General features: G+C 71.2%; 1 protein-coding gene across 1 annotated transcript in view; it reads right to left on the bottom strand.

The window, feature by feature from the left end:
- LOC131575574 (microtubule-actin cross-linking factor 1, isoforms 6/7-like) overlaps positions 1-14,060 on the bottom strand; it is a 31,673-nt gene extending 17,613 nt beyond the window's left edge. Inside the window, 20 exon segments of the mRNA XM_058831172.1 lie at positions 427-555; positions 622-819; positions 2,319-2,474; positions 3,622-3,768; positions 4,635-4,736; positions 4,861-4,962; positions 7,894-8,016; positions 8,087-8,313; positions 8,424-8,655; positions 9,401-9,604; positions 10,476-10,694; positions 10,789-10,896; positions 11,000-11,119; positions 11,308-11,549; positions 11,995-12,079; positions 12,154-12,313; positions 12,630-12,790; positions 12,931-13,095; positions 13,520-13,786; positions 13,821-14,060. Of these exon segments, the coding sequence (XP_058687155.1) occupies positions 427-555; positions 622-819; positions 2,319-2,474; positions 3,622-3,768; positions 4,635-4,736; positions 4,861-4,962; positions 7,894-8,016; positions 8,087-8,313; positions 8,424-8,655; positions 9,401-9,604; positions 10,476-10,694; positions 10,789-10,896; positions 11,000-11,119; positions 11,308-11,549; positions 11,995-12,079; positions 12,154-12,313; positions 12,630-12,790; positions 12,931-13,095; positions 13,520-13,786; positions 13,821-14,060 (3,387 nt within the window).
- Between the last annotated feature and the right edge of the window lie 876 nt (positions 14,061-14,936).

The raw sequence follows: 14,936 nt of genomic DNA, 5'->3' as shown, positions 1-14,936 counted from the left end.
AACGGGGACGGGAACGGGGATGGGAAAGGGGATGGGAACGGGGACAGGGATGGGGACGGGGATGGGGACGGGGATGGGAATGTGGATGGGAATGTGGAGGGGTCAGGTAAAGTAGACAGGGGACAGGGATGGGGACAGGGATGGGGACAAGGGAGACAACCATAGTGAACAGGGAGAAGGGATGAAGACAGGGATGTGGATGGGGACAGGAACAGGTTCAGGGCAAGAGACAAGGACAAGGACGGCTCCTGCTCTGTCTTACGGAGCTGGAGTGGCTGAGGGAGGGGTACCGGGCTCCGCCCGGTTGGGGAGAGGAGGCAGCAGGGAAGGATCCTGGCCCAGCGTGCAGAGGGGTGGATCTGGGGCACACACCCGCCCAACAGACGCCAGGGGCCGGCCCTGCGGCCGGCTGGCGCTGCTTCTCACCAGGTGCGCGTTGAGCTTCTCTTTGGTGGCATCCGGGTGGCCCCAGGCCGGCTTGGAGCAGAAGAGCTGCAGCTCCACCTGCTCCAGCCACTGCAGCAGCTCGGTGATCTCCAGGGTGATGTCCTGCACCTGGAGGCGAGGCGAGGCTCAGCGCCGGCCCCGCCGCCCGCCAGCGCCGCGGGGCCGCGGCCGTACCTGGCTCAGGTTGTTCTCCAGCTCCAGCTGCCGGCTCTCGGTCTCGCTGCGCACCAGCTCCCAGCGCTGCCCCAGCTGCTGCAGGCTGCGCTGCAGCCCCTCCACGCTCTCCCCCAGGCTGGAGAGCAGCAGCCCCTGCCCCGCCTCGGTCACCGACTGCACCGTGCGCGCGTGGGACATCACATCGGTCCGCAGCACCTGGGGACGGAGCGGCGGGGTCACCCCAAATTCCTCTGCACAAAGCAAAGCCCCTCACCCCGAGGCGGCTCCGCTGTCACCGCGGCCCTGGGGACCGACTGAGGGCTCACACCGGGCAGGGACGGCACCCGTGGGTGCCCCCAGGCCGCGCTCAGGGCCGCTGATCTCTGCAGGGTGCGCGGCATTTGGGACAGCCGGGTGGCCGGGCCAGGCGCAGAGGGGACAGGGACCCCTTGCACGGCCCCCGCGGCTCGGGGACAGCCCGAGCCTCGCAGCCTCGCCTGCTCCAGGCACGCCAGGAGCGTGCCCGGGCAAGGGGCTGGGAGACAGCTCATTCCTTCCGTGCTGTCACCGCGGGAGGGGACGCGTCCCCGCGCCGCTGCCTGCCCAGCCCTGCTAGCGCAGCAACCGAGGAGGGGCCGGGCAGCGCCCTGTGGCCAGCACACCCACCCTGGGGTGCCACTGTGGCCAGCACACCCACCCTGGGGTGCCACCGGGGCCGGGACCCCCACCCTGGGGTGCCACTGTGGCCAGCACACCCACCCTGGGGGTGCCACCGCGGCCAGCACACCCACCCTGGGGTGCCACTGTGGCCAGGAGACCACCCTGGGGTGCCACCGGGGCCGGGACCCCCACCCTGGGGTGCCACCGCGGCCAGCACACCCACCCTGGGGTGCCACTGTGGCCAGGAGACCACCCTGGGGTGCCACCATGGCCAGCACACCCACCCTGGGGGTGCCACTGTGGCCAGGAGACCACCCTGGGGTGCCACCGGGGCCAGCACACCCACCCTGGGGTGCCACCACGGCCAGGAGACCACCCTGGGGTGCCACCATGGCCAGCACACCCACCCTGGGGGTGCCACCGTGGCCAGGAGACCACCCTGGGGTGCCACCATGGCCAGGAGACCACCCTGGGGTGCCACCGGGGCCGGGACACCCACCCTGGGGTGCCACTGTGGCCAGCACACCCACCCTGGGGGTGCCACTGTGGCCAGCACACCCACCCTGGGGTGTCACTGTGGCCAGCACACCCACCCTGGGGTGCCACCGTGGCCAGGAGACCACCCTGGGGTGCCACCATGGCCAGGAGACCACCCTGGGGTGCCACCATGGCCAGCACACCCACCCTGGGGTGCCACTGTGGCCAGGAGACCACCCTGGGGTGCCACCGCGGCCAGCACACCCACCCTGGGGTGCCACCGCGGCCAGGAGACCACCCTGGGGTGCCACTGTGGCCAGCACACCCACCCTGGGGTGCCACTGTGGCCAGCACACCCACCCTGGGGTGCCACCACGGCCAGCACACCCACCCTGGGGTGACACCGTGGCCAGCACACCCACCCTGGGGGTGCCACCGCGGCCAGCACACCCACCCTGGGGTGCCACCATGGCCAGCACACCCACCCTGGGGGTGCCACCACCCTCAGGACCCCCAGGACACACACCCCGGTATTGTGACCGTGGCCACGCGTCCCTCGGGCCGCTGTGCAGCCTCACCTTGTGCTTGGCCAGCTCGATCTCGCAGCTCTGCAGGTCGGGCCGCAGGGGTGCGGGGCCGCGCAGCTGCTCCCCGGTGCTGCTCAGCCACTGCAGCAGCTCTGCCAGCTGGTGCTGGAACTGCCCCAACCCCAGCAGCGCTGCCTCCAGCTGGTGCTGCCAGGGGGGAGACGCGGCGTCGGGGGAAGAAAGGGCAGCCCCGGCCCTGGGCACCCACAGAGCGCCCAGTGCCCACCCAGCACCCACCCAGTGCCCACCCAGTGACCACCCAGAGCCCACCCAGCCCTGGGCACCCACAGAGCGCCCAGCGCCCACCCAGTGCCCACCCAGAGCCCACCCAGTGACCACCTGACCCTGGGCACCCACCCAGCGCCCACCCAGCACCCACCCAGCAACCACCTGACCCTGGGCACTCACCCAGAGCCCACCCAGCACCCACCCAGTGCCCACCCGGCCCTGGGCACCCACCCAGTGCCCACCCAGTGCCCACCCAGCACCCACCCAGCACCCACCCAGTGCCCACCTGACCCTGGGCACCCACAGAGCACCCAGCACCCACCCAGAGCCCACCCAGAGCTCACCCAGTGCCCACCCAGCCCTGGGCACCCACCCAGTGCCCATCCACTGTCCACCCGGCCCTGGGCACCCACAGAGCGCCCAGCGCCCACCCAGCACCCACCCAGCAACCACCTGACCCTGGGCACTCACCCAGCGCCCACCCAGCACCCACCCGGCCCTGGGCACCCACAGAGTGCCCAGCACCCACCCAGTGCCCACCCGGCCCTGGGCACCCACCCAGTGCCCACCCAGCGCCCACCCAGCACCCACCCAGTGCCCATCCGGCCCTGTGCACCCACCCAGAGCCCACTCAGCACCCACCCGGCCCTGGACACTCACCCAGCGCCCACCCAGAGCCCACCCAGACCTGGGCACCCACCCAGCACCCATCCAGAGCCCACCCAGTGACCACCCGGCCCTGGGCACCCACCCAGCGCCCACCCAGCACCCACCTAGAACCCACCCGGCCCTGGGGACCCACAGAGCACCCAGCGCCCACCCAGAGCCCACCCAGACCTGGGCACCCACCCAGCGCCCACCCAGTGCCCACCTGACCCTGGGCACCCACCCAGTGCCCACCCAGTGCCCACCCAGACCTGGGCACCCACCCAGTGCCCATTTGCAACCACCCACGCTGAGCCAGCAGCGCACACCCAGCACGCACAGGACGTGCCCACCCAGCCCATTCCTGGCACCCCACCTGTCCTGCCAGCCCTGCCCCGAGCCCCCCGTGCCCCCTCCCCACCTGTCGGCTGACGATCTCCTCCTCCAGGTGGTCCCAGCGCTGGCGGAAGTCGCTGAGGGTGGCCGGGGGGTCCCCCTGCCCCGAGCCCCCCTGGTGCCGCAGGCTCTCCACATCCACCTTGCACTGGTACAGCTCCCGCTTGAACTCCTGGGGGGTGGCACTGCTCGGTGACCCGGCCCCACACAGCGGGGCAGGGTCTGCCTGACCCCACGGCACCCCACGGCACCCCACGGCACCCCACGGCACAGCACAGCACCACATAGCACCCCACAGCACCCCACGGCACCCCACAGCACCCCACGGCACCCCACGGCACCACACAGCACCACACGGCACCCCACGGCACCCCACGGCACCCCACGGCACCACACGGCACCCCACGGCACCCCACGGCACCACACGGCACCACACGCCACCCCACGGCACCCCACGGCACCACACGGCACCACACGCCACCCCACGGCACCCCACGGCACCACACGGCACCCCACAGCACCCCACGGCACCCCACGGCACCCCACAGCACCACACGGCACCCCACGGCACCCCACGGCACAGCACAGCACCACATAGCACCCCACAGCACCCCACGGCACCCCAGAGCACCCCACGGCACCCCACGGCACCCCACAGCACCCCACAGCACCCCACGGCACCCCACGGCACCCCACGGCACAGCACAGCACCACATAGCACCCCACAGCACCCCACGGCACCCCACAGCACCCCACGGCACCCCACGGCACCACATAGCACCCCACAGCACCCCACGGCACCCCACGGCACCCCACAGCACCCCACGGCACCCCACGGGACAGCACAGCCACCTGGGCTGCTCCTGTGGGGCTGCCCGGCCACCTCAGGGACTTGTTGGGGACAGGATTTGGCTACCCCAGGCAGGACTTGGCTACCGAGCGCCCGCCGCTCGGGCACTGCCACTGTCCCACCTGCCATCCCCCCATCCCACCTGTGCCCTCCCGGCCCCCACGGCCCCGCGTGGCTCACGGTGGCACCTTGAGCTCTGCCAGCTGCTGCTGCACCATGTCCAGGTCGCCGCCGACCAGGAACTCCTCGGCGATGCGCAGCTCGGCTGCGTCCAGCCACTCCAGCAGCCGCTGGCATAGGGAAAACGGGCATTTGGGGGACCCCATGGTGGCCCCATGGTCCCTCACACCCCTGAGTGGGGACAGGAGGGTGACACAGCCCCCTCCGTGGGGCACCTGCCTGAGGGCAGCCCACCTGCATGGTGTCCTGGTAGCTGAGGGCGGCCTGGAGCTGCTCCTCGAGGCGCCCGTTCCGCTCCGTCCACACCCGGCTCAGGCTGTGCCAGGAGGAGTAGAGCTGCGGCCGGGCACGGGGGTCAGTGGTGCCACAGGGGGCCGGGGAGCAGGGGGACAGGGGGACAGGGCGTGGGGGTCAGGGGTCAGCAGTGACCCAGGGGGCACAGGGTGTGGGGGTCAGGATGGGCACACAGAGTGGACAGAGGTCAGCAGTGACCCGGGGGGCACAGGGTGTGGGGGTCAAGGGTCAGCAGTGACCCGGGGGGACAGCGTGTGGGGGTCAGGGTGGGTACACAGGGCGTGGGGGTCAGGGGTCAGCAGTGACCCAGGGGCACAGGGTGTGGGGGTCAGGGTGGGTACACAGGGCGTGGGGGTCAGGGGTCAGCAGTGACCCGGGGGGACAGGGGGACAGGGTGTGGGGGTCAGGGGTCAGCAGTGACCCAGGGGCACAGGGCAGAGGGGTCAGGGTGGGCACACAGGGCATGGGGGTCAGGGTGGGCAGAGGTCAGCAGTGCCCCAGGGGACAGGGTGTGGGGGTCAGGGGTCAGCAGTGACCCAGGGGCACAGGGTGTGGGGGTCAGGGTGGGCACACAGGGTGTGGGGGTCAGGGGTCAGCAGTGACCCAGGGGCACAGGGTGTGGGGGTCAGGGTGGGTACACAGGGCGTGGGGGTCAGGGGTCAGCAGTGACCCGGGGGGACAGGGGGACAGGGTGTGGGGGTCAGGGGTCAGCAGTGACCCAGGGGCACAGGGCAGAGGGGTCAGGGTGGGCACACAGGGCATGGGGGTCAGGGTGGGCAGAGGTCAGCAGTGCCCCAGGGGACAGGGTGTGGGGGTCAGGGGTCAGCAGTGACCCAGGGGCACAGGGTGTGGGGGTCAGGGTGGGCACACAGGGTGTGGGGGTCAGGGGTCAGCAGTGACCCAGGGGCACAGGGTGTGGGGGTCAGGGTGGGTACACAGGGCGTGGGGGTCAGGGGTCAGCAGTGACCCGGGGGGACAGGGGGACAGGGTGTGGGGGTCAGGGGTCAGCAGTGACCCAGGGGCACAGGGCAGAGGGGTCAGGGTGGGCACACAGGGCATGGGGGTCAGGGTGGGCAGAGGTCAGCAGTGCCCCAGGGGACAGGGTGTGGGGGTCAGGGGTCAGCAGTGACCCAGGGGCACAGGGTGTGGGGGTCAGGGTGGGCACACAGGGTGTGGGGGTCACAAGTGTCAGCAGTGTCCCAGGGGCACAGGGTGTGGGGGTCAGAGGTCAGCAGTGACCCGGGGGGCACAGGGTGTGGGGGTCAGGGGTCAGCAGTGACCCGGGGGACACAGGGTGTGGGGGTCAGGGGTCAGCAGTGACCCGGGGGACACAGGGTGTGGGGGTCAGGGGTCAGCAGTGTCCCAGGGGCACAGGGTGTGGGGGTCAGGGGTCAGCAGTGACCCGGGGGGCACAGGGTGTGGGGGTCAGGGGTCAGCAGTGACCCGGGGGGCACAGGGTGTGGGGGTCAGCAGTGACCCGGGGGGCACAGGGTGTGGGGGTCAGGGGTCAGCAGTGACACGGGGGCACAGGGTGTGGGGGTCAGGGGTCAGCAGTGTCCCAGGGGACAGAGTGTGGGGGTCATGGGTCAGCAGTGTCCCAGGGGCACAGGGTGTGGGGGTCAGCGGTCAGCAGTGACCCGGGGGGACAGGGTGTGGGGGTCACAAGTGTCAGCAGTGTCCCAGGGGCACAGGGTGTGGGGGTCAGGGGTCAGCAGTGACCCGGGGGGCACAGGGTGTGGGGGTCAGGGGTCAGCAGTGACCCGGGGGGCACAGGGTGTGGGGGTCAGGGGTCAGCAGTGCCCCAGGGGACAGAGTGTGGGGGTCAGGGGTCAGCAGTGTCCCAGGGGCACAGGGTGTGGGGGTCAGGGGTCAGCAGTGTCCCAGGGGCACAGGGTGTGGGGGTCAGGGGTCAGCAGTGTCCCAGGGGACAGAGTGTGGGGGTCAGGGGTCAGCAGTGACACGGGGGCACAGGGCAGAGGGGTCAGGGTGGGCACACAGGGCATGGGGGTCAGGGTGGGCAGAGGTCAGCAGTGCCCCAGGGGACAGAGTGTGGGGGTCAGAGGTCAGCAGTGTCCCAGGGGCACAGGGCGTGGGGGTCACAAGTGTCAGCAGTGTCCCAGGGGCACAGGGTGTGGGGGTCAGGGGTCAGCAGTGTCCCAGGGGGCACAGGGTGTGGGGGTCAGGGTCGGCAGTGCCCCAGGGGACAGAGTGTGGGGGTCAGGGGTCAGCAGTGACCCGGGGGGCACAGGGTGTGGGGGTCAGGGGTCAGCAGTGACACGGGGGCACAGGGAAGGGGGGTCAGGGTGGGCACACAGGGCATGGGGGTCAGGGTGGGCAGAGGTCAGCAGTGCCCCAGGGGACAGAGTGTGGGGGTCAGGGGTCAGCAGTGACCCGGGGGGCACAGGGTGTGGGGGTCAGGGGTCAGCAGTGTCCCAGGGGACAGAGTGTGGGGGTCAGGGGTCAGCAGTGTCCCAGGGGCACAGGGTGTGGGGGTCAGGGGTCAGCAGTGACACGGGGGCACAGGGTGTGGGGGTCAGGGGTCAGCAGTGCCCCAGGGGACAGAGTGTGGGGGTCAGGGGTCAGCAGTGTCCCAGGGGACAGAGTGTGGGGGTCAGGGGTCAGCAGTGACCCGGGGGGACAGGGTGTGGGGGTCACAAGTGTCAGCAGTGTCCCAGGGGCACAGGGTGTGGGGGTCACAAGTGTCAGCAGTGACCCGGGGGCACAGGGTGTGCGGGTCACAAGTGTCAGGAGGTGGCCAGGACACAGGGGTGCCAGTGCACGGACATCCAGGCCTGGGGACCAGAGCCCCCACGGAGTGCCTGGGCACAGGGTCGGTGCAGCTGTGTGGGGGTCAGCAGCACCGAGGGGGGCTCTGGGGTGCGGGGGTCAGCGGCGCTGCCGAGGGTCGGGGACACGCCAGCCCCACCAAGCAGCATCCACACCCCGCCAGGGCCCTGCCCCGAGGACACTCACATCGTCCAGGCTCTTGGTGACGTCGGGCTTGTCGGGGTCCCCGCAGGAGGCCATCAGCTCCACGCCGAGGCTGCCCAGCGTGTCCAGCTCACCCTGGAGCGCGTCGATCTCCTCCCGCAGCGCCTGTGCGGGGCACGGGGCTCAGGGCTGCCCTCGCCGGGGGCTGCCCACCGAGCCCCCCGCCCAGCCGTACCTGCATGGTGCGCAGCCGTGTGCGGATGGCCTCGGGCTCGCCGCCGGCCTCCTCCAGCCCCAGCACCAGCTGCTGGGTGTCACTGAGCGCCACGGCCAGCTCAGACAGGCCGTGCCAGAAGCGCTCGGCCAGCGCCAGCAGCTCCCGCAGCCAGCGCTCCCGCTCCTGGCAGCGGCCGCGCAGGCAGCCCCACTGTGCCAGCAGCTGTGCCGTGCGCTCCTGGATCCCTGCGGGGCACAAGGGGTCAGGGACCGGGGTGCCCAGCGCCCGCACACGGCCCCGACAGCGGCACGGATCGCCTGCCGGCCGGGCCGTGCCCACCCCTCCGCTCCGCTACCTCTGGCGGCGGCGTCGGAGCTGACCGCCTGCATGGTGGCCAGCAGCTCCTCGCCCTGCGCCCGGATGCCCTCCAGGGCCACCCCGAGCTTCTCCAGCTCGCCCAGGGCCAGGCTGTTCTCCCGGATCTGCTCCCGCAGGTGGGCCGCGTCGCCGCGGACAGGGGGCTGGCTCTGCAGCCGGCTCTGCAGCCGCTCCAGGCACTCCAGCAGCAGATCCATGCGCTCCGACAGCTGCGGAGCAGCCCGGTCACTCCAAGGCAGGGCCCCGGGGACTCGCCCCAGCAGGGCCGTGCCAGCCCCGTACCTGGCTGTATCGCCAGCCCCACACCTGGCTGTATCACCAGCCCCGTACCTGGCTGTATCGCCAGCCCCACACCTGGCTGTATCGCCAGCCCCACACCTGGCTGTATCGCCAGCCCCGTACCTGGCTGTATCACCAGTCCCGTACCTGGCTGTATCGCCAGCCCCACACCTGGCTGTATCGCCAGTCCCACACCTGGCTGTATCGCCAGCCCCGTACCTGGCTGTATCGCCAGTCCCGTACCTGGCTGTATCGCCAGTCCCGTACCTGGCTGTATCGCCAGTCCCACACCTGGCTGTATCGCCAGCCCCACACCTGGCTGTATTGCCAGTCCCGTACCTGACTGTATGGCCAGCCCCGTACCTGGCTGTATCGCCAGCCCCGTACCTGGCTGTATCGCCAGCCCCGTACCTGGCTGTATCGCCAGCCCCATACCTGGCTGTATCACCAGTCCCGTACCTGGCTGTATCACCAGCCCCGTACCTGGCTGTATGGCCAGTCCCGTACCTGGCTGTATCGCCAGCCCCACACCTGGCTGTATGGCCAGTCCCATACCTGGCTGTATCGCCAGCCCCGTACCTGGCTGTATCGCCAGTCCCATACCTGGCTGTATCGCCAGCCCCACACCTGGCTGTATCGCCAGCCCCACACCTGGCTGTATCGCCAGCCCCGTACCTGGCTGTACCGCGGCAGGGCATCCTCCAGCAGAGCCGCTGCCTGGCGCACACGCTCGCGGATGTGGCCGTACTGCTCCTCCAGCTCCTGCCAGCGCCGCTGGAACGGGGCTCCCTGCTCCGGGCTCAGCTCCAGCAGCTGCGCCGACACCCGCTGCAGCTTCCCCACCAGCGGCCGGTGCTCGGCGATGGCCTCCCGCAGGCTCTGGTGGCGAGGAAGAGCCGTGGGGCGCGTTGGGAAGGGATGTGCCCCACGGGCTGTGCCCCACGGGATGTGCCCCACAGGGCTGTGCCCCACGGGATGCGCCCCACGGGGATGTGCCCCATGGGATGTGCCCCACGGGGATGTGCCCCACGGGCTGTGCCCCACGGGGATGTGCCCCACAGGGATGTGCCCCACGGGGATGTGCCCCACAGGGATGTGCCCCACGGGCTGTGCCCCACAGGATGTGCCCCACAGGATGCGTCCCAAAGGATGTGCCCCATGGAATGCACCCCACAGGGATGTGCCCCACAGGGATGTGCCCCACGGGATGTGCCCCACGGGCTGTGCCCCACGGGATGTGCCCCACGGGATGCGCCCCAAAGGATGTGCCCCACGGGATGTGCCCCATGGGATGCGCCCCACGGGATGTGCCCCACGGGCTGTGCCCCACGGGATGTGCCCCACGGGATGTGCCCCATGGGCTGTGCCCCACGGGGATGTGCCCCACAGAATGTGCCCCACGGGCTGTGCCCCACAGGGATGTGCCCCACAGGATGCGCCCCAAAGGATGTGCCCCACGGGATGTGCCCCACAGGGCTGTGCCCCACAGGGATGTGCCCCACAGGGCTGTGCCCCACGGGATGTGCCCCACAGGGCTGTGCCCCACGGGATGTGCCTGACAGGGGTGTGCCCCACTGGGATGTGCCCCACGGGCTGTGCCCCACGGGATGTGCCCCACAGGGACGTGTGCTGGGTGCTGCTCCCACAGGACTCCTGTTCGCTCCAGCCCGATGGTGCCACCCCCGTCCCGTCACCTCTCCCAGCCTGGGGGCGGCCGAGCGAGTCCCTTTCGTCCCTGCCCTGCCCGCACCTGCAGCAGCGCCTGCTGCTCCTTGAAGGCCTCGTAACTGATGGCGTTGGGGGAGAGCTGCACGCCCAGGGCCTGCGTCTCCTCCAGCCAGGGCAGCAGCTCCTCGACGGCCTCGGAGAACTGGGTGAGCAGGGACTGGGCGTGCTCCAGCTGCACGGCACAGGCGCCGCTGCGCAGCGAGAGCTGCTCCGTGCGCTCCCGCAGCGCCTGCACGGACGGCTGAGGAGACAGAGGTCACCGCGTGGCCGGGGACACGGGGCACAGCCGTCCCTGGGTGCTGGCCACGTCCCCCCCCGGCACCCTCCCGGCTCACCTGAAGGCGCTGCCGCAGGGGCTCGGGGCAGCAGCGCAGCAGCGGCTCCGAGAAGCCCAGCAGACGCTCAACCAGGCCCCGGCAGTGCAGGATCTCGGCGGAGAGCAGCTGCAACGGAGCCGCAGGTGGGTGGCGGGTCCCGGCAGGAGCCGGCGGGATGGGGACAGCGAGGCAGTGCCCCCGGCACCCCTGGACACTGCTGCAGACCCACCTTCTGCTCGGAGAGCTGCGAGCGCAGAGCCTCGGCATCCAGCTGCACGCGGCCGATCTCCTCCAGTCGCTCACCCAGCCCAGCCACACGGCTGAGCTGGGACTCCAGGACCTGCTCAAACTGCAGCAGAGGGACACACCTCAGCCAGGGAGGGTGTGAATGCACCGGGACAGCTGCTTCGGTCACGGATGGCCAGCGCATCCCACGGGGCTGTGCCACAACCCAGCACGTCCCATCCACACCGAGCTCCCCCTGCAGACAGCGATGCTGGCAATGGTGAGGGGCTCGGGGAGCCCAGTGTCCCACACCTTCTCCCTGTCACTGGCAGTGACTGAGGGCTCCTGGCCATCCTGCTGGCTCTCCTGCTCGCCCAGCTCCTTCTCCATGCGGCTCAGCCACAGTGCCAGGTCCTCAGGGGCCGTGCCCAGGCGAGACGAGGCCTCCAGGGTCTGCCCCAGCCGGTGTGCGGTGTCAGCACTGCTCTGGCCCACGATGAGGTACCTCATCCTCAGCGATTCCATCTTCTCCTGCGTCAGCTGGGCCTCCTCCCCTGTGGCAGTGTGACACCGGCATCAGGGCCACCACACCGGCACCCCCGGGCATGGAACTGGCCACACTGGGAGCTTCCAACCACTGATGTGATGATCACTGTCCTGACCTTTCCCCTCTCCTACCCCTGCTCCTCCCAGACCCAGCTCTGACCTCTCATCCCACAGCCAGCAGGACTCACCTCCCCAGCTGCACCTTGCCACCTCTGAACCCTGTCCCCCCATGGCCCTGGCCCACAGGCTCTGTCCTGGCCCCTCTGCATCCCATGGGGCGCTGTCTGCCCCCTCACACCACACCACGGCTCCCAGTGGGGAGCAGCACGCCCCAGGGACCCCCAGTGCCCGGGGGTCCCCTTGCTGGCCTCGGCTGCCGCTCTCTGTGCTCATCCCATCCCCAGTCCCATGGTCCTGACCCTGTGGCCACCACCCCCAGCCATCGCCACTCGCCTGTCACCATCTCCAGGACCCGCTGCCCGCTCTCCAGGGCACCATCCAGCTCTCCCAGCCGCCCGCGGATCTCCTCACAGAGGGCCTGCAGCAGTGACCAGTGATGACACAGGTGCCCGTGCCCGCCCTGCGCCCACCCCGCGCCCACCCTGCGCCCACCTGGGTCTGCTGGTGGGCGTCCTGTACGCGGCCGACACAGCCGTCAGCGCGCCAGAGCTGGGCCAGCTGCCGCTCTGTGGCACCGAGCCACTCCTGGAAGGCGTCTACGGCCTCCTGGAAGCCCTGGGCTGCGGGCAGGATCCGCTCCAGGCAGCCGTACCTGCGCCGGGAGGGCTGGGTGAGCGGGCAGCCCCCGGCCCGAGCTCCCAGCCAGTAAAGCCCCCTGTCCCCACAGCGGGGTGCTGCCCCGATGTGGGGGACACAGCGAGGCCGGTGTCCCCACAGCGGGACCCCTGGGGACACCCTCCAGCCCCGGCCCCGCTGCTCCTGTGCAGCCATGGGGACGCTCCCCCCACGGCGGTGCCCCAGGGGCAGAGCCCGGGGACATCGGGGTGTCACAGAGACACCAGCGGGCAGAGCCTGTGCCAGCGGGCCGGGGAGGCCGGTGCAGTGATGAGGGCTTGGCCCTGACCCACCTGGCTTCAGCCTCCTGCATCAGCTTGTCCCACCTCTCGCCGAGGCTGAGGAGGCCGGCGCTGCCCTCGGGCGCGGCGGTGCCGGAGCCCTGTGCCGTCAGTCTGTCCTGCAGGACGAGCTCCACGCGCGGCCTCCGTTCCTCCAGCAGGCGCTTCAGGAGCTGCGGGGACACCGCGCTGTGCCGGGGGCTCCCGTGCACCCCTCCCGCCTCGGCACAGCCCCGGGCGGCCGCTCCAACCCCGGCCCCCTAATCCCGGACAGGGCACGCGTGGGCAGGACCCGCCGGCCGGCCCTGCTGACCTTCTGCTCCTCCAGCTGCGCCTTCACCACCTTCGCCTCCGCCGACGGCGGCTTCTGGTTGCTCACCAGCTCCTCCATGTCGGCCACCCAGGCCAGCAGCCGCTCCAGCGTCTCCTGGCCCCGCTCCGCTGCCTCCTCCGGGACGGGGACAGCCCGTGAGGACACCTGTGGGGAGAGGTGGCTGAGCCGCCCGTGCAGCCATGGGGCTGGCCAGCAGCCCCCACACCATGCCCCCTCCCCGAGGTGACACCGGGAGCACGTCCAGCCCCCGGGGTCCTGCCTGGCATCCGTCACGGGGCTCCCCAAAGCAGAGGCCGCCCACCCGGTGCGGTTTGGATCCCTCCAGACCCCCAGCAGCCGAAGCTGAGGGAGGGGAGCGCCCTGTCCCAGAGCTCCAGGCTGGGTGACCAACACGAGGGGTGTCACTGGCCCAGCCCACACCGGGCCACAGCCAGTGACTCCACACGAGCCCCGGCCAAGGCCCGTGAAGGTCAAGACTCGCTGTGGAGAAAACCGTGCTGGAGGGCAGCCCTGCGGCCCGGGGTTTGGCACAGCGTCCTCCCAGCAAGGGTCTCTGTCCGTCGGTCACCTCAGCGGCATCCGTGTGTCCGGCGCAGGCAGCAGCAGTGAGCTCCCCCACGCACTCCGTCAGCACGGTGACCGTCCGGGTGACCACGGGCTCGCCACCCTTCTCACCCGCCGGGTACTCGGTCACCTCCACGATCTCCGTCACGATGGTCTCGGTCACCTCCGTCACCTCTGTCACCTCCCGGGTGGTGACGGGTTTCCAGGACCAGGTGCTGCGGGGAACGCTGGCTCGGGGGGGGGGTCCAGGCTGCGCCCCCCGCCTGCCCCCTCACCGCAACTCCAGCCGCACCCCCGTTCTGCACCGCCACCTCGGACTGGCTGCGCCTCAGCACCGGGCTGCCCGGCCGGCTCCGGATGGCACCGGGCACCGGGCTCCAGCCATTCTCCACCGGCACCGGCGCCTTCTCCGGCAGCCCCGGCCAGGCCTCCGTGCCGCCTCCAGCGGATGGCTGCCCCGCGTCCAGCCCTGGCTCCCGCAGGAGCTCCTCCGGCCGCCGGCTCTTCTCGCCCAGGCAGCTGGGCCGACTCACCGAGTTCCCCATGGCGCGGGCGCCGGGCCCCCGCCTCAAATCCCGGCCTGCAATGAGGCAGGGGATGCGCGTTACCGGGGCTCGGGTGGGCCCTCACTCCTCACTGCGCTGATCCTAACCCTGACCTCGCACTCGGGCGCTGGGGGTCCCGGCCCCCCAGCAAAGGACTGCCAAGACCCAGGGTACCGGGACAGGGAGAAGGGACACTGGCTGTCACCGGGGGCTGGCGGAGGGAGGGGACCCCGAGGGACCCCCCGGCAGTGCCCGGGTGCCTGTCCCACGCGTCTGGGCAGAAGACGCGGCAGTGGCGGCAGCGCCAGGCACTGGGGAGAGGCAGATGCTCCCGCCCGGCACCGCCTTGTGCCGTTGGATTAACGGGGAGCCGGGAGAGAGGAGCATCTGCCCGGGGGGACGGGGGGCTGGGGGCGGCGGGGGCGCCAAGCGGGGGGCGAGCAGGGGACGGGCAGGTGGCCTCCCCAGCCTGCAAGCCCTGCCGCAGCCATAAATCCCGGCGTGACCCGGCAGGACCCTCCCCCGGCAGCCCCCCCCGCCGCAGCCGCAGTGCTGCTACCCCCGGCCACGGCCTCACCCCCGGGCCTCCGGCACGGCCCCGGGCACACGCCCCTGCGCACGTGTGTACACACAAACACACGTGTGCAAACACGCACACGCACCCCGCACACGCACACGCCACACACTCGATCCCAAACACGCACACACCCCCGCCACAGGCAGAGCCCACCCTCGCACCCTGCTCGGGGGAGGGTCAGCGACACGACCCCCACGCCTGTATCAGCCGGGACATGAAACGCGCCCGTAGCAGCCCCGCACACGCGTGGGGCATCCACCCGCACCCACCGCGGCCGTGCCCCTGCCGTGGGTTCCGTA

Source organism: Poecile atricapillus, chromosome 2 (genome assembly GCF_030490865.1).
Source record: "Poecile atricapillus isolate bPoeAtr1 chromosome 2, bPoeAtr1.hap1, whole genome shotgun sequence".
Lineage (NCBI taxonomy): Eukaryota > Metazoa > Chordata > Aves > Passeriformes > Paridae > Poecile > Poecile atricapillus.
Note: the sequence above shows the minus strand (reverse complement) of the source record. Positions and strands in the feature narration are given on the sequence as shown.